The 21,731-nt window shown below is 43.8% G+C and overlaps 1 protein-coding gene across 2 annotated transcripts in view; it reads left to right on the forward strand.

The window, feature by feature from the left end:
- The window catches only part of PAPPA (pappalysin 1), a 359,398-nt gene that overhangs the window by 137,475 nt on the left and 200,192 nt on the right, over positions 1-21,731 (forward strand). For both annotated transcript variants that reach the window (XM_085239622.1, XM_085239623.1), the window contains one exon: positions 449-748. In XM_085239622.1, coding sequence (XP_085095748.1) covers positions 691-748 — 58 coding nt within the window. In that variant the 5' untranslated portion in view covers positions 449-690. The remainder of the gene's footprint in view (positions 1-448; positions 749-21,731) is intronic.

The raw sequence follows: 21,731 nt of genomic DNA on the forward strand, positions 1-21,731 counted from the left end.
GTCAGCAAGATTGACTGAGGTCTTTCTGGAGTGGAAAGGGAGAGGAAGAAGGTGTACATTCAGTCTTGACTGTCGAGTGCTCCATGTCCCCTGTGAGAAAAGGAGATGTTGCTGCAGTCACATTTTGGTTTTTCTTTTCTAGGCTCAAATCCCCAGTCACTAATATGTCCCTTGCATTCCCCTATTTTTCAAAATGCTGTGAAGCATATGCTGGTCACTGGATTTTTTGGTGGCTTAGACTCTATCATCCACCTCAGTCTTAACCACAATGCAGATTTCACCAGTCCAGCACACACTTAACAGGCTCTTTTTTGTTATTAGCTCACCTGGATTTTGCCATGGATGGCCAGCTGATGGCTTTGATTGGTGCTGTGTCTTTGTTTTTGGTATGGACTTAATTTCTGCAAGGTACTCGAAGTAAGCATGCACATCTTGTCTTTTTGTACAGAGTCAGTTCAGCAAAGAGATGAGCCATGCGGATAGAAGGACCGAGCTGGCAGCAAAACCTGACTGTATGAGCTGACCCTGTTCGGTGCAAACAGCCCATACTGGTGGGATGGCTGGAGGCACCCCAAGCGTGCTGCACTGGTGCAGTGGGGTTGCATTGCCAGAACGCTGGATGCAGAGCTGGGAGAAAAGCAGAGGAGCTGCCAGAACTGCCCGGATGTACGGTGTGTGCACAGAGGAAACATGAGCCATTGCACCAGCTATTTGGCAGTTGAGGAGTACACCGGGCCTTCTCCAAAACGTGAGTTATACCGTTTCTCAAAACTTGCATGTAGGAAGAAATGACTGGGAGGCCAGCGATTCATTCTGGGTTAATGTAAAGGTACCAGAGGGGCTAATATAAAGGAAGAAAATTGATACTGGCTTTGCAGTGCTTGTGGTGCAAAAATGTGTACGGATGTTTCCAGGGAAAGAGTGGAACAATCCAATGCGATATTAAAAACAAAATATACCCACCCAACAACAAACAAACAGCCATGGGGATGTAGGGGCTGGTAACAGTGTCTGGATATCTGTAAATCAGTGCAGACTGCAGGTATTTGCTTACTGCCGTACGTTCCGTTGGAGCTGAAAGGAAAGAGCCCTTCTGAGATGGCAGATATCATATGAGAAAACGTTGTGTGAGTTGTAGCACTGTGATTATTGTGTCAAACGTACTCTGGTGTGCAGCCATTGGAGTTGCATGGATATGACCCTTTGGGATGAACACTCTGGGGAAATTAAAACTAGCTGTAAAAGCTATATATAGTTGAAAAGGCTATGGTAACATTTTATACAATATAAGCTATGTTCTGTTCTTTACAGAAACCCATATCTGTAAAAAAGCAATTAGAAGTGCTTCCCTGAAAAAAAAAAGAAAAAAAAAAAAAAAAGCAATTGAATGCAGTGAATGAACTGCAGGAATTGTACAGTTTCCAGAAAATGGTGGTAGTGAAGCATTTGTGGGATCCATAAAGTCACCATAAATTCCTAACTGAATATGGATTCACTCTCCAACTCTAAAACCACAAGATTTATTTCCTGCTGGCAGGGGAGGTGCAGCTCGCAGAGCTAGATGTGTCTCAAGGATGCCAGCAGGTGGTGGAAGCTCCAGCGTGTTCCCTATGTGCCGTGTTCCCAACACCACTTTGAGTGGTTATATCCTTCCTGGGTGGGAGGACAGGCTTGGGATTGCGTTGAAGAGCTTTGTGTGCTTTCAATGCCTGTGGTTGTGTACGGGCAGTGAGGTTTACCTGCATGCAATATGTCCTGTTGGAAGAGAAGAGCAACGTGGTGGGTGCAGTGCGGAAGATGTGGTTTGGGCTCAGGTGCTAACTTCAAAGTCCTTGAGCTCTTTTCCGTCTCCATATGCAGTGGGGCTGCTTTCTGAAATCCCATAAACTCTTTTCTCACAGTGAGATTGCATGTGGGTGATTCACATGTTTTGTGGTACTCATCCAAATGGTGCAATAAAGAATGCTTTGCTTCCTTTCCATGAAATTCCCCTTGTCCCCCAGACTGTGGCTGTTGGACATGTGCTTTAGGCAGTAGGTTTTGCTGTGGCCAGTGGCCATTTGTTTTGGTGTGTTTTTGCTCTCTTTGTTCGCCTCGATCTGTTCCTCTGGTCTGCTTCAGCACAGTACGCAGTACTCTTCAGACCCACATCTTTTATTCCCATGCGATGCTGCTCTTACCACTGAGTGTAAGATGCACACCAGCTCAGGCCCCACAACTTAGAGCAGCAGCCTGCAGTTGTGCTGGGAACATGCACAGAGACATTGATTTGGGGTTAGAAAATAGGAAGCTAAGTCACGATGTCAGATAGGACAAAGTAAGGCAGGGCAATAAAGACTGAGAGGAGCTGCACTGAAATGGAGAACTCTGTGGCTGCAGAAACTTGTAATTATTTGGGCTCTGTCAGAGATGAATGGCTGTGTCTTTTTCCAGAGTCATCTGCATAGCTGGGTAAATGTGATTGCATTGATTTAGCGCGTCTTCAAGAGTCTTTTTACAACCACAGGAGCTAGAAATGTCTTTTGTTGTTGTTGCTTTTTTTAATGAAAGCTGACGTTCTGGAGCACAAGTCAGCAGGAAGTGGGGTAAGTTTATTGGCTGTTTTGGTGGGGCCTGGAGGATAATTCTTCCTTTCTCCTGTCTTTTGTCTGCTCAGACTGTAAATTCATTGGAGCGCGGACTGCTTTCTACTGTGTGTCTTTATAGCACTTGCTTCAATGGATCTGCACTCTCAGCTAAATCCCCTAAGGCTTAACAAAATATAAATTAGGATAATGGTATAATATGTTATATGTTAAACGGTTGCGGGAGGTGGTTTATTTACACAAGTTATCACCTTAAAAAATCGACAACAAAAAGTCCTTCTGAACTCCTGGTAAGAGTTTTTTTCTCTGTGACAAAACCTGTGCGTTATCCTATGCTACGGAGAGGAGAGGGCAGCTGGTTGGTGGCTGTGCCCTGCTTTAGGGGAGAGCACATGGGCTGGGTTCAGACCTCCCAACTTCTTGAAGCTGTGTTTGCTGTTACCAATGGGGAATTACTCCCTGCAGTTCCTTTGCACAGACTTCAGTGGTTGTGTTGTGTTGCACAGTTCTGGGGGCAAGGCTTTGTTACCCAAGAGCATCTCCTGGAAGGACCAAAAAACAGTTCTTCCTCCTTCACTCCTTGTGCCAAGGAATCCTCAGTGCACTCCCTCCCCATTTTGTTAAGAGAGAATGTCGTGCTACATTGGACAGATGTGGCAAAGCAGAACAGGCAGAGCTGTGGTATTCCTGATGTGCTGTCATGCTGGTGGGGGATTTGTATCATTTCTTCCTATAGGTGAAAAAAATATGACATGAGTGGCCAGACCATAGGGCCCAGACTGTTGTGCATGTGTAGGAGCTCAGAAAAAGTATGCGGAGATGGGCTGCCCTCAAAATCCAGCACACATTTGCTCATCTGTGTTGTGTGCAAAATGTTGCCTGCTATCCCTGCATTGGTTCTGCCTGCTGTGTGTCCCTGTTGGTGTTTTGCTCAGGGCGGTGCTGAGACCTGTGGGTCTAAGCATTCTGCAAGTCATGGAAACTGGTCTCTAGCTCTTGTTTTTAGTGTAGTTAAGCCCAGCAGCAGCAGAACTTACTTTGCAAAGCTACTTTGAGGGACCTGCTGGCAGTATCACCAAGCCATTTTGAGGCATCTTTGTTTAGAAGCAGTGCTGAGCAGCTTTGAAGTTAGCAAATGGTATTTCCTCGGAAGAGCCCTGTGTGCAGGCTGCTTGGTGCAGTGATGCGATTCACAGCAGTCTTTCTCCATTGTCTTTCTCCTGTTCCTTCGTGAAGCGATGTTGCTTGGACCTCTCATATCCTTACCCTCTCCTTGATATCTCCTGGAGGCCAGCACAGCCCTGCCTCCACTGCAGCGCCATTCCATTCAACAGCTGTATGCCTGCATTTCCCAGGGCCCGCTGCTGTCATGCTTCACCCTGGCTTTCCTTCCTCCAGAGCAGCCAGCACAGCTCAGACCCAAGAGCCCCCCCAGCCCAGCAGTGTGCAAGATGGGCTGAGGGAGACCTGAGGGAGGCAGGAGCAGGCGCTGCTGTCAGCTCTGTGCCAGTGACAGCACCACGACTTTACTCACTGCAGATTAATGTGGGAGAAGGTCCTCGCCGACAACCCCTGCAAAACAGCTCAGCTTCAAGTGGAATTACAGTGGTCCTCTTAGATAAGTGTATTTTTGCCAGCTGATCTACAACAGCACTCCCAGTGGTGGGGAAAGCTGAGACTATTACTGTAAATACAAAAGGGAAGACATACTTGGCATCCCTTTACATTAGAGCTGGCTCAGAAGAACGCCTGCGTAGCTGTTCCGCTGCCAAGATGGATTGTAGTCAGATAGTACACATTGCAAAGGAACCGGAGCACACACTGAGATCTGTTGGCTTTTTTTTTCAACAATAGTTTATTTGTGTTTCAAAGGGATAGTTACAGGAATCCAGATCAATATGCTTGTCCAGAACTGTGCCTTCCTATTTCAGGGCCTGGATGAATAAGAGGTTACTTGAGTTCACATGCATATGGAGGATTGGTGCCGGCGGTAATGCGTCCTCCCAGGCTCCTCATTACTTTTCCCTTTTGAAAGGAAACGTGAAATAGCTGCAGAACTGAAGTCAACATTGTTCTGGTTGCTGAAGTTTTATTCTTTTCCAGCAATGTCTGCATGATATGCTGTTGTTCAGAGCTCTTCATGAACGCCCTACCCAGATCATGTCACAACAGGAGACAGTGGTGGCATTCCAGCATGCTTTATTGGGCCCTGGTTGGACTTTTCTCAGTGCACGTCCTGAGAATTGCACAATCATTAAGGCTGGAAAAGACCATCCAAGATCACTGAGTCCAACCACCAACCCATCCCACCACGCCCATGACCATGTCCCTCAGTGCCACATCTCCACGTTCCTTCGGCACCTCCAGGGACAGTGACTGCAGCACCTCCCTAGGCAGCCCATGCCAGTGTGTTACCACTCATTCTGAGAAGAAATTTTTCCTAACATCCAACCATGCTGGGGTTCAGAAGGAAACAAGCACTTCTAAAACAGAAGGAAGATGGTTTCAATGAATTTTTTAATGTACAACTTCAAAGAGAAGATGTTCAGCGTTTCCCAGCCCCAAATTTTTAAACCATCAGTATTTTTTTCAGGAGTCCAGCAATCTGTTCCTTTTGTTGGGACGAGAAAAATGGTTGAATGAATGGAGTTGCATGGAACTAAAAATCTGTTTTCTGCTTGGTTGTCTTGCAGAAATCTTTTGAAAAGCTAGTTCAGACAACAATTTGTAAGAGCTTGAGAATTAGACTTGTAATTGCTTTGAAAATCTGCTGCTACGTTCTGCATTTTCTCTGCTCTTTCTAAGGGACACAAGCAAAAGAGGATTTTGAATAGATAGAGGTACCCAGATGTTCCGTGTGAGAGTAAGATATTTTCCACTATGGAATCATCAGTCATGATTTAAGCAAGCAATACATTTCTGACATTTTAAGCAAGCATGCACAACTGCTGCACCTGGATTTTTGAGGTTAAAATTGTGTCCATGACTTGAGCATATACGGTATCTTGCTGATGATGAATTATGCTGCTCATACTTTGAATGGTGCCACTGCATTTTTTGTGAAGCGTAGACTCAACAAAGTATATCAGCAGACGGAGCCAGTTTCTTTTGAATTTCAACCTACAACAACTTTCTCAACGCAGACTGGTCTATGTCAATGCAAGGGGCTATCTTGAGGAGTGAGTTCCAATGCAGCAGCACTTCAGAGTTCAAATTCTGGTGTCACTTGGCACATTTTTAACGTCTCTTGCTTTTGTGATGACATCCTGTTACATGAAGAATTTTGGCTGGTGCATGGTGTTCTCCTTTCAACTGTTTTGCATAGCTGAGGAAGACAGCATCCCGTCTAAATCGATGTAGTTTGCAGCAGCGTGTCTGCCCTTTGCTGTGAGAAGGGCTTCTTTAATCTTGGCTCCCTTCTGTCCATTTTTCTCCTTCCCCATGGTTTGTGCATTGCGCAGCATGAGAGGCAGGTGGTCGTTGGGGGTGGCAGTGCTGCAGCAGCAGTGAACAGGAGAAAGGAGCTGTGGTTCATTAGGGATCTCACTCTGAATTGCATTAGAAGGTGAAGACTGTGAAAAAGATGTGTGTTATCTTCTGTGGGCCACTGCTGTTTGGATTTTTTCACCTGAGCTGATGGGATGAAGGGAGCAGGGCAGATTCCTTCTGGACACCCCAACACTATGAGGGGAAGAAACGACTTTGCGGTCTCGAAAGAAGCAAAGCAAGATTTCTGCCTTGAGGAAATGCATGGATGGGGAACCAGGGATGACTGTGGAGTGTATTTGAGGAGACGAACTCCTTGCAGATCCAGGTCCTCTTAGAAAGAAACCTTCCATGTGCTTCTGTCCCTGGAAGTAGGGGACTGGTCCCCCACCGCTGGGATGAGAGGGGCAATGCAAACACTCTGGAAGATGCTTGCTCAATCCTCCCTGACCCCAGCCAGGACTCAGAGTCCCTTGCTGTCCTGAGCATAGTAGAATGCTCTGCACAGACATCGCTCTGCAGATAACTGGCTGGGAAAGGATTTCTTCAGGGCTTATACTCCACCTCCACCCACACTTGCAGTCCCAGAGTCACCAAAGAAAGTTTAAAAATACTCTGCCAAATGTTTGCTCAGTTAAATTGTTGGGCCTTTTTGTATTTAACCCCTGTTTTGATTGCTGATCGTATTCCCATCTTCCCTTGAAAAAGTTTCTCTTCCGGGGGTGATCCATAGGAGCTGGATGTGTAGGAGACTCCTACGGAACCTGCCTTGGCAGCAGTCACCTTGCAAGTACTCCCATGCAATGCTTTTTTCTGCACACTTTTCTGATCTGGGAGGTTTATGTGGCTCTTTTTGATGGGAATCAAATCAGGGTTGGGTTTCAACATCTCTTGAAGAGAGAGAATGCAGGGCACAGACTGCATTGCAGGGAAAATCACCCAGCGCATCACATGCCTGCTCAGTTCTTCGTCTTATTTTGTTCTTAACGTTTTCTGATTCTGTTCAGGAGTAAAATTGCTGGCTGTAAGGTGGAGAAGTTTTATTTATGTGTAATAAGATATCAACTTTGGCTTGTTTTTTTTCTGTTTTGGAAGAACCACTGGGCTTCCACATCTGTTGTACCTGCAGCATGATGCCTGCACCATGTCTGCTTGGGCTCCTGGTTAAAGGCGAGCAGAAGGAGGGCAGGCTGTAGCTCCTGGCTCAGCTTCAGCCACTATACCTCCATGGGCTGAGGAGGTTATGCTCCCAGCCCCCGTGGCACCATTATGTGGAGAGTCATGGCCTGTCCCAGCAGTGGGTCCCCCAACACCGGCACTGGGAATATGCTAACTTTGATGTACAGTCAGCACTTCTTGTAAGAAGTCTGTAGCCCCTTTATTTATCAGGATTTTCAATGTGTGCGTGGCTGGGGAGGAATTAAAGCAACAGATTTATTCCTCCAGGAGGTGGGTTCATCCTGCTTCTGGCAGGGGCAGGCAGTGGGGAGGGCAAGCAGTGTCTGAGCGGGCAGGCAGCACGCTGCCAGCTGCATCCAGATGAGTTTCACCTTAGCAGGTCCGCTCCTCAAAAACCCAAGAGAGCCCCCAAACAAATTACCAATTACATTTTGTGCTTTAATTAAACAGAAAGGTGAGCATACTCTCTAGTTTCTCTGTGAGCCAGTGTTACATAGTCTCCTGAGCGATTACAGACCCAGCAAAGCACTGCAATGCTCACTGCCTTCCTTCACGTATCTATCCTTTACTTCAAAGCCTCCCATGTGAGTGGTGGGTTTGGTGTCCTCCTAACCTGCCCTAGAGAAGCTTTGAGGCTTGGGGATGGTGTGTAGAGCTTTGAGCATCTGTTTAAGTCAAAGTTACCCATACTGTTAATAGCTGGCTGAGAGATGCTCAAAATCCAACAGCATCTGGGCCCTGAGTGTAAGACCTGATATTAAAGCAAGGTTTGTTACCCAAAATTTGTGCCACTGAGGGAAGCATTGGCAAGATGACAGAAGCCCAAAGGTTGTGCTTCATTTGCATGTGTATTTGCATAATTGCAAATGGATGAGATGCACATTAATAATCACACATCTTTATCATTCTCAATAAGTACAGAGAAATTTTCTTGCTCTTGGAGTTCATCAGTAATAAAAACCTGCAGTGTCCTCATTCTGTAAATGCAGGGAATTAGGACACCTTGGGAGGGACGTGTTTTATTATTCTGTTGGATGCGTCTACCCTTAAATCCCTACTCCATAAAATTCAGCTGTGGACTAGCTCTGGGCAAGAAAATTGACTATGAAGGGAAAAGGGCAGCTTGTATACTAGTGGAGATATTTCAAGGAACCTGAAAAAGCTGGCCTCAGGATCCTGCTGAGTTTTGGTGGAAATTCCATGGACACTTGCTTTGTTCAAAGCCTCAGCAAAACCTAATGGGGCATGACCAAGGATGAGTGCTCCTCTTTTGGCATGTTCTGCTGTGCAAGGAGTTGGTGGGACTGGATTAAAGGGCTGTGACTGATGGAGCTGAGTGTTCTAGATGTACAGTCTGATAATGTCCGTCGCGAAGAATTTTCTTCTCCTGTAAACAGAACAGAAAAAGGGTTGAATAGGGAATGCATACCAGAAAAGAAAAAAAAAAAAAAAAAAAAAGTCTTTCTTTGCCAGTTTGCCCTTTTTTAACCTTATCAACTAAATTTCCTCTCCCTCTCAAGCTTACATTTACTATGCAAAGTTGTTCTTTCTGATACCACTCTTCTGCGTTTGCCATGATGGTGTTACCTAATTGCTGAAAATCACAGTGCTTTCAGGATGGAGAACGACAGATTTCTGCAAGGAATGGAATGACGCAGCTATCTGTTGCAGGAGGGACACAAGTGTGATGGTCTCAATTTAATGGCTCAACTGTGTTCCAGCCTGAAAAATCTGGCTTTGCTCAAGTACTTCTACAGTGTTTTTGTTACAGTTGGCCAGAAAATGAGAACTCAATTCAACAAAAAACATTTTTTGAGTTTCTAATGTTTGTTTTCATTTTTTCTCAGATTTAAAACTTTTAACATTTTTCAGGATGGAGGAGGTGAGAAGATGTGCTTACATCCCTCCCAAACCATCACCATCCAGTGGCTTGGATTGAGATGATTCAAATGCAGAGTCCTTCTTTTCTTTACTCAGGCCTTGAATCAAATCCAGGCTCCCACATCTAGCTGGGTACCTCAGTCATCTCAGAGGGCATTCTGGAATGTATTCTTGAAGCGCTTCTTGATTTCCTTCTATAACAGCAGCGTGACTGAAATTTATCACTTCAGTGTTTGGTTCAACAACACAGCTTTTTCTCAGAAAGGCAAATGAAGGCAATAGAGATCATTGCTCTTGTTCCTTCATCTTCTCTGATGGTTGTGCTCTAATTATGGAATATTACCTTAATTGATAAAGTCAAGGGTAGGTTATGTACTTACTGCAGCAGCAGCTCACTCTGATGTCTCTCATGGGATATTGGCTCCAGAATTTTCTCAGTGAAAAAGAAATCTTCATTAATTTGTCCAAGGAAACAACAGCAGTGAAGGAGGGCACAACACATTTGCCACTGCCTGTTTTGCGTGATGGGAGTCCCGTGATTCTGCAGTAAACAACGTGATGTTTCAGCCACCTGCTGATGAACTCATTGCAGGTGATTGCAGTTCTGCTGTGTGGCTGCTGAGGGATCTGGGAAGCTGCTGAGCACTTGCACAGTTTTGTCTACACTTCCATTTCAGACGTCTTCAAATGTTTCTAAACTATGCAAGTAGGAGACTACCTTTTTTTTGTTGTTCTGTGATTCTGAGACTCAGCGGACATTGGGCTGGTTTCTCTAGAGCAGAGATCTCATGTTCTTCTTCAGTAGGTTTTCATTTTACCCTTCAAATAATGTTTTTGCCCTCAGAGTCATTGTAGCTTCTGTGCTTTCTTTGAAACAGTATTGATCATGTAATTAAAGTGTCTTCTGCCCGCCTTGGGAATCTCGCAAGATTGAGACCTAGGCTTTCTTGGCTGGTTTCAGAAACCTCAGTCTGTCCTTCATTTGAATCTCAACTCCCAACCTGATTCTCGCTTTTGCTTACAGATCTTGCTTCCTGTGCTCCTAGGAGTCCTCAGTGATGCAGAAGTCAGTGAGCCCACTAAAATGAGATGGCTGTCAGTCCCGAATTGTGTTAGTTTCAGTCCTTCATTGCAACTCTCTCCTTTCAGTGGTGGTATACCCAGGCCTGGAGGAAGACGAAGAGAATCACTATGCAGATGCATGGAGATGCAGTCCCTTCCAGCAAGGCAGTGGAAATAATTTGAGTACTTTTTATGTAAAGGCATAAATCTGATGGAAGAAATAACGATCATTTACTGTTCAAACCATTATTGGTTCCCTTTAAGTTGGCAGTGAATAATGCCAAAGGTGCTTCATAAAAAAGACACGTTGGAAATATGTCGGGCTAATTGATTAAGTAGTCAATCAGCAGTAGTAATACAAAGTGAGCCAGGAAAAAAGAAACAAGACTGTCAACCATTCAGTCCCTTTTCATTTATGCAGTTTCTTTCAGGGCTGCTATTTCAACGGCCTTCTCAAAATTATCAATGCTTATAAAAACTGTTTGGGATGGGATAGTACAGTTCCAGACACAGCTAAATTATTTTGGGAAATAAAGGGTTTTTAAGAAGTTGTTTTAAGGAGTAAAATACACTCTGTTAACAAGAGGAAGAAAGTAAGAGTGAATGTGAGTACACTCTGGCACAGAGCTTCCCAGCTGAGGAACATAATGCAAAAATCCTATTGGCCAAAAGATTTTGTCCAAGACTTCCAAAGTCCAGCATTACCTATAATCGTGTCCAATCTCTTGCTGATCCAAAAACCAATTTTTAAGCTTAATTCCAGCCAAAATTAAAAACCCATGTCAAAATCTCAGATTGGTGAACAGGGCCTGTTACCACGCATGCCAGAGATCATTTCTTCTGCCACATTCTGGACCAAGTGCAATTTCGTCTAATAAAAACATTTCTGGCAAAGTTGTGCATTAAGAGTTAGTGTAATCGAATCTGGATGTGAGGAAAGCATGCAAATTTGCTTCCAACTCAGCAAGAGTTAGGCAGGATTTAATCCTCCATGTATTTTTATTATGATATAAAAAGCTGTTATATTGGTATGTTTAATACATTTATCAAAAGGAAACTGAGAATCCAAAGTCACTTCCAAATTTCCCACTGATATAGGAATGAGTAGCCGAGACAGTTCCGAAGTGAACTAAGGCAATGGGATTTTGTAATATGGATTTTGCTGCCAGGAGACCAGCATGCAGGTTTGACTTTGAACCAGTTTACACCAGACCTATGCAAACCTTTTCCCTGAGCATTTGCTGTAGCGTGAAGCTGATTTTGTGCTCCCTGCTCTGTTTGTGCACCATTTTCTGTTGACTTTCCACGGATGTTTAAGCAAGCCATAGGATCTCCTGAGAATACGAAGCCAGTCACCAGCCATGCACCAGCACACACCACTTAGAGGCCTAAGAATAGGAGACAGCAGACTTTTCTATTAAATCCTCTTTTTTTTTCCTTTTGAAAATAGCTTGGCTCTCATTTACTCACCTAAATAAGGTCCAGATTTTCAAAAGAGCCAAATAGATTGCATGCTGAACACTTGTGAAAATAGTTTACATTTCATGTCTACGCTTGGGCTGAAAGCTTTCAGAAGGCTGTCGTCGTGTTTCTTGTACAAACCAGTGGCTGGGGACACCCTGGGATTGATTCTGCCGGATGTCCCTGGGGTTTGCAGTGGTGTGACACCACTGAGTGTGAGTGGCTGGGCTGCTGGGACATCCTGCAGGAGCTATAAGAGGAAATATAAGGTGACTCCAGTGCACTATGCTTGTGCTTTGTTCCCTCTCTACAGACATGGCCTTAGGGTCTTTGGCTGGGTTTTTTGAGCTGTTTAATGAATCTTTGGGGCTCAGAAAAAAGCAGTTCAGCTTTTAAGTCCTACAAATAAGATACTTGGAAGGGACCTGATTTTCAGACCTGTCTGTGTTCTCTGAAACATCCCAACTGAAAGCAGAGGCACTCACAGCTGTTGCTCAGGTTCGTTCTCAGCCTGTGTGCTCTGTCTTCTTGGTTTGCTTGTTTGCTATTTCAAAGTCTTGCCTCCTGGGGATTGGTGAGGACAAATGCATTAACACTAAAAAGTGTTTGGGAAGGAAGCTGATAGAGCCTGCAAATCGCATATACAGAGTCTAAAGCCCAATTTTAAGCAGCCTACAGGCATCTGACTATCTTTTTATTCTTTCTTAGTGCCAATTACTTTGGGATGCTGAACAACCAGTCCTGAAGCATGACTATACTACAATATCTTTCATCCTGAAAAATCCTAAAACTAGACATCAGATATTACATAAACCATACAGGGATCATTTTACCCATCTTTAGAAAGCAATCTCTTGTGAGTTTGGAAAGTGTGAGAAAAGCAGTGTTGTGCAGGAAGCACCATTTTTAATCGGGACGCTTTCATCTACACAGAGGAAGTCCCTTGCCAAAAGTTCTCTCATCTCTGACCCCTTATTCAGTGATATAATGTAGTTCCTCCTGGGGTATCAGAGACGCTGAGGTCAGCCTTGCAATGTAGTCTGAATTACGGATATTAAAGAGGATAATTGGCATTTCTACCACCTGGTACAGTTAATAAGACAGCATCCAGATCAACTATCTAGAGCCCTGTAAAATAATCATAAGGAGAATAAAGCTATTTTATAGCAATAAAAGTATAATAAGGTTCTCTAAATAGAGTAACAAAAGTTGAACGAACCCAATATTAAAACACTATATATTATTAGGTTTTTTTTAAAGTCCATAACAAGGAGATCCTTTGGCACACAAGTATAAAATCAAATTTAACAAGCAAGTTAAATAAGCAATTAGGAGTGGGGATTTAAAACTTTCCAGTCTCAGTTGCTCTAATTTAGCACAAGCAGAGATCTGCCTTGTGCATTGCAGGCTGTCTCTAGTGGTGGCCATATCTGAACAACAGTGCTATCGACGAGATGGTCACCTTCTGATAAAGGCTGATTCTCGTGGTAGGTCAAATTCTCCTGAGTGATCCTTTCTTATATGACAGTTTTGTGTCCACATGCTTAGCCAGGGTGTCGGGAGACCAACGTTCAGTTTTCTCTTCTGTTTAGAAGGATTCAGACCCAAGTTTCCTTCTTTCCAAGAAAGATGTCTGCCCAGGGAGCTGATTGCACTGCAGTGGGTGCATTTTTCAGTGCTGGAGTTAGTTTTACTGGTCTCCTAATAAGAACACGAGAGTCATTGGATGAGGAGGAGGAAAAAATCTGGGGCCTTGTAAAAAGTATAAGGCCTCCTACCACTTTGCCAGTGATAGAAGATCTGAGTTCCTGCTGCAACTCTAACCTAGTTGAAGCATTTTTCATGGAACAGCTAAGCAAGCAAGGAAGCAAAACCAGAGGAGTTTGGGGAGTTCAAAGGAACCAAGTGAGGTGCCTTTAGGGTTGGCAGAAGTTTTCAGGTTGCTGTTTTGAGCGTAGGAATCTAAATTATGCCTGTTGATCCAAGTCCCATTTTGGCTTCATCCTGATGCACTCCTAAAAATAATTACCTTTGTCTTAAAAAATGTGTATACACCAAGTGAGAGGCATATTTTCTGTTGGATGAACTCTCCCAGGAAACCATACTATCTTTCTAGCTCAGCCACTGGGATTTTGCTGGCAAATTGCACAGCTTTGTGTGAGGTCCTCGGTGCTGTACAGTGACTGATACTGCTGGTATTCACATTTGCATCAGTGCCATTTGAAAACTCTGGTCACTTACAGCCATAAAGTAGACAAGCATCCTATCTGTTTTTCTAATTGATGAATGTGTTGTGAACTTGCTTGAAATGAGGTGGGATATTTTTTAAGCCATTCTCTTGAAGTGTTGTTACAAGAGGGATTTTGCAAAGCTGGACTGGTGTGCTGCCATCCCTGGCAATTCTTTGTTGATAATGGACTCCATCACCTTTAAAGTCTCTGTTTCTGCAATTATTGGAAATGTCATGGATCGTAGCTGACCAGCAAAGTAAAGACAACCAACTGTTTCGGAGAAGTACAGGGTTTCAGCCACATTCTGTGTTGCCATTTGCTTATAGCATCTGTCTTGCTCAGGAGCATGTCCTGGTTTAACTCTCTGCTCTACGGCAGCAGTGCTGGCCCTGCAATCAGCACTTGACATGTCCCTTTTCATTCTTCCCTGTACGACTGAATATTTCCCTTTAGCCATTTTATTTTTACAAAGAAACTTTTATCCATAGCCACATGTGCAGAACTCTCAAATGGGCTGTTTCAAATCTAGTCAAGGTCATTGAAAAAAGATATTTTTAAAGTGGCTAGGGCTCTTAAAAGTCCTTTTGGATTCCCCAGAAGCAAAAAAGCAGCACTTACTCTGTAAGCCTTGTAGATCAAGGAGTTGAGTATCTTTCAACTTCCTAAAGCCCATGCAGACTTTAAACTGGTATTCCCAGCTCATTCACCAAAAGAAAAGGAGAAAAACGAAATGAACTGAAAGCTTTTGCCTTGAGGTCTGGTGCAACAGGCCTTCTGAAGTCTGGAGTCGGGATTGTTTCAATCTATGTAAATATCGGGAAATTAAATTCCATATGTCCCATGCCAGATGCTCCCAGCTGCTGCTGCTGTGTGGGGAACGGTAAGTAGACAGTTTAGCCCTGTCAGGCGGGGAGAAAAAAAAATAATTTCTTGATAGGATGGGAAGGGAGTGGGTTGCCATCTTGGGGTCAGGGGGTGATGTGTGCAAGTATGTAGCCAGGGAGCTGACAGCCAAATTGCCGGGCAGTCAGTGAGAGTGCTGTGAGAAGCTGCAATGGACAGGTCCCATACAGGGCGTCACAGGACTTGGTGTGAGAGCTTGGCTTTCGTGTGTATTGTTTATTTCGAAGCATATAGAAATTGCATGCATATGGAAAACAGGCTTGAACCATGATTGGCTTGAGTGGGTAAATGTGATTTTGTTGTAGCCTGGGAAAAACAGCCCTGAGAGCACAGACGCAGCGCTGAACCCAGCGGCCACTACTGCGCCCATTGTCAGCAGTGCTGCCTGGGCCGTTCCCCACCCTCATTTATCAGCCTGGCTTCAGACTCTGGGCCAGTCCTTATCTGCATCGTACAGTGGGATTGCTGCTTTATTTGATAGGTTTGTTATTTATATCCCAAGCCTCGCGCTGGAAGGGAAAGATGTAGAACGACGCGACCACAATTTCAAATGACCCGTTCTTAAAAAAGCACACCCGCCCCAATGAAACCAGAGAGTTCGGAATCCTCGTGGAAACTCCAGCTGGCTAAAAATAGGCCGTGCCCCTCACGCTGCCCGTTGTGTCCCACCAGAGGCCCCCCCCAGGGCCCAGCCTACACTCCGTCCTCCCTCCCCTCTTTTATTTTAGCCCTGTGACAAGTGGAACGCTCCCCGACAAGCAGTGCCTTGGCTGGCACCATGGCTGCAGACGCTCAGTAAACAGCAGCTCCTTGGCCGGCTGTGGGACGCAGGAGGCCCGAGGAGTTACTCAGCATTTGCTGTCTGAGGAGACGAGAGTTAACTGTGGAAAAAACCTGCCACTTTATTGTTCTAACCTTTATTTAAATATAGAATCTATAACCCGTTTTTCCGGAGAATGTAAAATAGCAGGTTGTTGGTTTTTTTTGTTTTTTTTTTTTTTCTCTTTTGTCTCACTCACAACGGCCCCGTCCCATTCCTGAGGTATCACATACTTGTTTATTATTTAATGACGGAGGGAGAGTCTAAGGGGAAAAAAACAGCCAACAGCAGCGTGTGGAATAAACCTGTGGGAGGGAGATGGGCAGCGGCTCGTGCCAAGCCCATGGCCCCCAGGGCTTCCCAGCATGCTGCCAACAATGCCCTGCTCCTCCCTCAGCACGGCCAGCAGGGCCCGATGTGGCTGTCCCACTTAAAGAATTATTTGTAAGCTCTGCCAGTGAGGCGTATTATTAGACGTGATATTTTCTAGTGGGATGCCTGGAAAAAGAAAGATGGAGGGGCAAGGCCACATGCGTGAGGCGAGCGCCTTGCAGCTGCCAGTGTGGTGGTGCCTCTTCCTGAAGACTCGACGAAATATTGTACTTATTCTCGAGCAAACCCAAACACATCCATGGGGTAACATTTTGCACAAAGTGAGCTTCTTAAGTTTTTAGACTTTGTGCTGCATTGTTCTTTGAAGTCCCTGTGGAAATCTGGGCCTCGTGTAGTTAATCCTTTACTGATATCCAGGTCTACGTAGGCAAAACAAACAAATTACACGTGAGGAGGCTGCGTCATGGTGGCAAAGGGAGGAGAGCCCTGGACCCCTGTGTACCCAGGCGTGCCAGAGGCTACTCTGGACTTTACATCTCTCACCTTTTCCATATGGTTGGTTTTGTGCCATTCTCTCAGCAAAGAACTTTGATCTGTGAAAGGCATGGCTTTTTTCTCTCATGAAAGACCAAGTTTGGAGGCCTTAAACCACATCAGAGCAGCCAAAGTGTGCGTGTGACTATGTTGACAGAAATTCAATGGATGATCTTACTGCTTGCAAGTCTGTTGCCCTGATGCTTCCCTTCTCTTTCTCTGTCAGGTGTTTTCCTGATATCCTAGGATTTATCCGTTTTTGAATGACTGATGTTTTGATTGTTTTGACTGTGACTAACAGTTGCCCATGCGTCTCCTAGTACATAAAATGAAACAGTAGAACTCAGAAATTATTTTAAAACCATGTTTGGAAGACATAGGAACTGTCAAGTAAATATAAGCTATCTAAAGGTATTAACCAACCCAAAATGGAATGAAGGTAGTGTTTGTGCACATCCATCTCAGCAGAGTGAGACTGAGAAAGGGGAGTTGAGTTTGCTTGCAGATTTTGGTGTTTTTCTCATTTAGTTAAGAGGGAAAGTTGCATATCTTCTGCAAGCCAACCAAATTAGTTGCGGACATGTTCTGAATTTGTAACGGGATTTGTCTTTGTTGAAATAGAAGAAAAAAAAGGTAACATTTTACATCATGTTGGTTATCTGAAGGAGAGACTGTACTGTTCATGGGACATAAGGAAAAGTTAGACAAGTCCTCTCCTCTGACTCTACCCTAGCAGGTTTTCAGAGCCAGCGAGGTAGCTATGAAAGTGATGATCCTTCCTGCCCACCTGGGCTTTTGCGTGGCAGTAACTGTCTTGGTGTAAAATTGTGAAGGATTTTTTCTTTTTAACTTATTTTTGATGGATTGTGTTGAGGCAGTGAGTTCTTCGTGTTGGTATTCATTTATTCATTCACAACTTTCTTTGCCTAGTAAGACACGAAAATCTCTTTGATGCTCCCAGAATAAACGTTCAAACTGTTTCAAATAAAGACCATGGTTGCAGGCTAATCAGTGACTCACCAACGTGTTCTGGTACAAGTTCTTAGCTGAGTCCTAATTTATTTTGGAAATTCATAAAAATGCTAAAACAGAATTATGTACATTTCCATGGGCAATGTACAAACAATAAAGAAAAGCAGAGTGATAAGGATCTAAATTGAACAGAAGGTGCTGAGGTAGGAATAGGTTTGAAAGATTGTCCAAAATCTCTACCTCTGTGTTTCTCTACTGTTATCCATTACAGCATGTAAGGCATTCACAGGAAAAAGTGACTTTTATGGGGAGTCCCTGTGTGGGAGTTGGTCTCATGTGAGCATAAGTTGCTCATAATTAGAGTGTCTTTCTGAGCATGTCCCTAAACACGTGGAGTCCTTTTTTCAACTTTTTTCAACTTCTGTAATAATACGGGGTATGAGTTTCCTTTGAAGTCCTTAGTGAAAGTTCAAGTTGGTTTTTATTTACCGTAATTTATATACCCACCTTTAACCATGGAAAAAGGGCACTTCTACCATGATGTCAAGGGGGGGGGAACCTTCCTCTCAGCTCACCTCCCACAATGTGACCATTATATCAACATATGGCAAACATTTCTCCTATTCTTTGTTTACTCCCAGCAGTAAAAATTCAGTAAAAAGCCAAAGGCCTTCAATAGAGTGAGGAAAACTCAGCTACAACCTTCAGGACAGGAAAAGCAAATACACTTTTAACAAGAAGTTATTGGGACATTGCTAAATATTTCCAAGAAATAAAATAACAAAGGAGCTTGTATCCAAGAGGAGTCACGTATCTTCAGAAAGTATAAGCATAATGGAAAAAAAATCCTAAAGGATTATTACTGAAAGGTTAGCTGAAATTAAAAGCATGTTTATGCAGCCAAAGGAGTTTGGGGGCTTTAATTCATTAGCTCAGGTTTCATCTAGCAGGATTCCGCCCCCGGCACGTGTAATAAGATTAGTTCATTAATCGTTGAGTCCTTAGGAATTAACATACTGGAGGTGCTTTTCTCCCTCTCTGAAAAGTCCCCTTGGATATATAAACACAGCAGCAATTTTGCTGAATGTGGGATCAGGGTTAGTCCTGCCAGGTTTGGCTCGTTGAGAATGACTGAATCCTATAAACAAGTGAACAGTGGAAGAAATGTATTAAGAAAAAAAAGCCCTTGTTTTGTCTTTTGGAGTTGTACTGCAGTATTTGGCTGATTACACACGGAAATCCTCTGTGTTAACTCTTAAATAAAGGAGTGAGGAGAGGAAGAATACAGAGTGGTTTCTTTTACAGGATAATTACCTGGGATCTCTGCTCTACTCTCCATCCCATTAGAAAAGTGAGGATGAAAGGTCCAAAGAGAATGTGAACAGCAGATGAGCTTGTGCTCAATATGGACAGGTGTGCATCCTTGGGCAGAGCGATTGCAGAAGCATCCCTGCCTCCCAGCCAGAGGAGTGCATCGACAGCAATGCGGAAAGAGGGTGTTGGGACTCCCATCCATCCTTCCCTTATCCATAGCCTACACACGAGGTAAGATATGGCCCAATCCTTTTCATTGGCCAAATGGGAAAGAGCCACTTTTGTAAAAAAGTCCTTTAAAAATTGCTTGGGTCATGCGTTCATTTACATTGTGCCATGTTGCTGTGCAATTTAAGCAGATTAAAAGCATGTTTAACGAAGTGCAAGGAAGGAAGTGCCCCGAGCCCAAGTGGCAAAGGGTCAGAAGTGACATGAATGATTAGGTGTGTTGTTGGATATTTTGATATATCGTTGCCTAGTTCTGAGGTTCTTTAAGGATTTTGCAGCAGAAAACCAAAGGCACAAGATTGGGAACTCATGGGAATTTTACCTGCTGGAGGATACTCAATTTTTTGTTTTTATTTTTTTTCTTTTTCTTTTTTGTAATTTCTGAATCTGTTCTTCTGTCTGCAATCATATACAAGGTGTTTTCTAACCAGGGCATGTTTCACTTCTGGAACTATAGGAAAACATTCCTGATGTTGGCAAAGGAGACCAGGGTGGGATGATTTATGACTAGAAGATTAAAAAGAGCTAAATATGGCTGCTTGGTTTATAATGACTAAGTAGGCATATGATAACTATCTTCAAACACATAAATACCAGGGAGAAACAGAAACGTTTAGTTTGAGCCAACAGAGGCAAACCTATAGGCAGAGGCAGGAAAATAAGTAAAACTCAGGCTGAACACTGAGAGAAAATGCTTAGTAGTGAGACCTCTCTAAAAATCTCAAGATACAACAATGCTCCAGTTGTACTCATGTTGTAAAAGTGGCCTAGTGCTACAAATATTGTAAAGAGTGCTGGGGATTTCCCATTTATTACGCCCAGGTGAGATTAAATAATGCAGCAAAAGGCGGCTTGATTCCTTCATTAGCCTCTACGAGGATCTGGAAAGTGAAGGAGCAAATCAGGTAAATCTCTCTCTGCCAATAAGTGGAGGGGGACAAGGACCAAAGGAACTGGAAATTATCCTATTTGGGCTCAAAGTGCCATCTGAATGGTGAATGCTCTTAATGAAACCATGAAACCATGGCTGTTTTAGTAACCCAATATCTCCTTTACTATTTTAGGCGGTAATTGTAACTAATAGAAGGAAATGGATTTATCTTTTGCTCGAATGCATTATTTATCAGAGTTTCAGGATTCATACGGTGCTGTGGTGAGAAACGTTTGATACAGAGAGTCTAAATAGACTAAGGCAGCTATGCTGTGTGCGCTGGTTTCTTGGGTGTAAACCTTAAGTCCAGATCAACATTAAAAAAAAAAGGAATAATTCTGCACTGATGTGGCCAAATGAGACTTCGTGCAGTAGAGGGAGCACAAGATACCAGGTGAGGCTGTAACATGACTGTGGGATATAGAGCCTCTAAAAGTAGAATGGGGGAAAGCAGGGAGATTCCCCAAATAATCCTTTCCAGATCTGCTGAGCTGATGATCAAACACGGCTTAGATTGTGATGATCTGGGGACACTTTGCTTCTTGAGGTGGAATTTTGTTATTTCCTTTGAAGTGAAATCTGTCACCGCGGAATACACCACTGCAGTCTGGGCAGGATGAATCCTGCTGAGCTTTTCCTCTATGCCGTCCCTTTACCAGAGAGGGAGCAGTCTGGGGTTACGAATGGCAGAGTAACATGGGAACAACATAAAATAAATGTGGCTATCAGGACATGTTTATAAGCAAAGGACACTGGGCTATGAAATAGCCACAGCAGCGCGATGGTGGAATCCCATTGTTTAGGCCTTCGTAAAAGCAGTTTGGATAAAATCCTAGAAAATGTCTTTGGAGACAAACCTGCACTGGCAGGAAGATGAGCTGGATGATCTAATGAGACGTTTCCACCTCCAGCCCAGACAGCCCGAGCACAGCTTCCCAGGAGGCAAACCGAAGCCTTGCTGCCTGAATCACCGCAGCCGATGACCAGACCACGGCCCCAGCGCTCAGGACGGGCGTCTCCAGCTCCGCCAGGGCCAGTGGGACCACTGCATCCATAACTCCTCCCTGTGCAAGCAGTCGTTGCACAACCTGGCCCTTCCATTAGGAAGTGAGCCATCCTAACGAACAACTGACCATGAACATCCTAGACGCAATTTCTACACAATTGTTGCTATTTTATCATCGGTTCTTACGTTTTTGCGGCTGTTCCTGCTTTGAAAAAAAAAAAAAAAAGGAGGAAACAAAGTGAGCTCTTTTATGAATTGCTTTTCTTAGTAATTTATGATTAATGGGGTAAATCTTGGAATCCCTACTCAGTTTTCACTTTTTGTAACCCAAGGCTTCTGTTTATTCATGTTTTGTAACAGAACTGTGAAGTATTTCCTTTTAGCCCAAGGCACCTAATCAGGATTAGGCCTGGAGCAGAATATCTTACATTCCTGCGTTCCAAGAGTACCTTGATGTGGAATTATCTTTTGTCAACCACAGACTGAATATTCATTTACACCACTTTTTTTTTTCTTCTTCTTCTTTTTTTAATGTATTTTATGGCCTATTTGATCAACTGATTCTGAATGGATCTATTCTCAGCTCTGCATTTTGTGGATGTGAGTCTTACTAACATTTTAGCTGCAAGTTGATCGTGTTGAAAGTGGGAGAAGAATTTGGTTTGTGAAGCTATCACTCTGTGGGTCTGGGTGCCATTCACTGCAGTGTGGTCTGTGTAGGGGTGTGCTGCTGCATGGCATACAGGTTCTGGGTCTCAGTTCTACAGGAGCTCAGCCTCAAGCAACTCATACTTAGTTCCAGGTT

The sequence above is a fragment of the Meleagris gallopavo genome, chromosome 19 (assembly GCF_905368555.1).
Source record: "Meleagris gallopavo chromosome 19, MGAL_WU_HG_1.1, whole genome shotgun sequence".
Classification (NCBI taxonomy): Eukaryota; Metazoa; Chordata; class Aves; order Galliformes; family Phasianidae; genus Meleagris; species Meleagris gallopavo.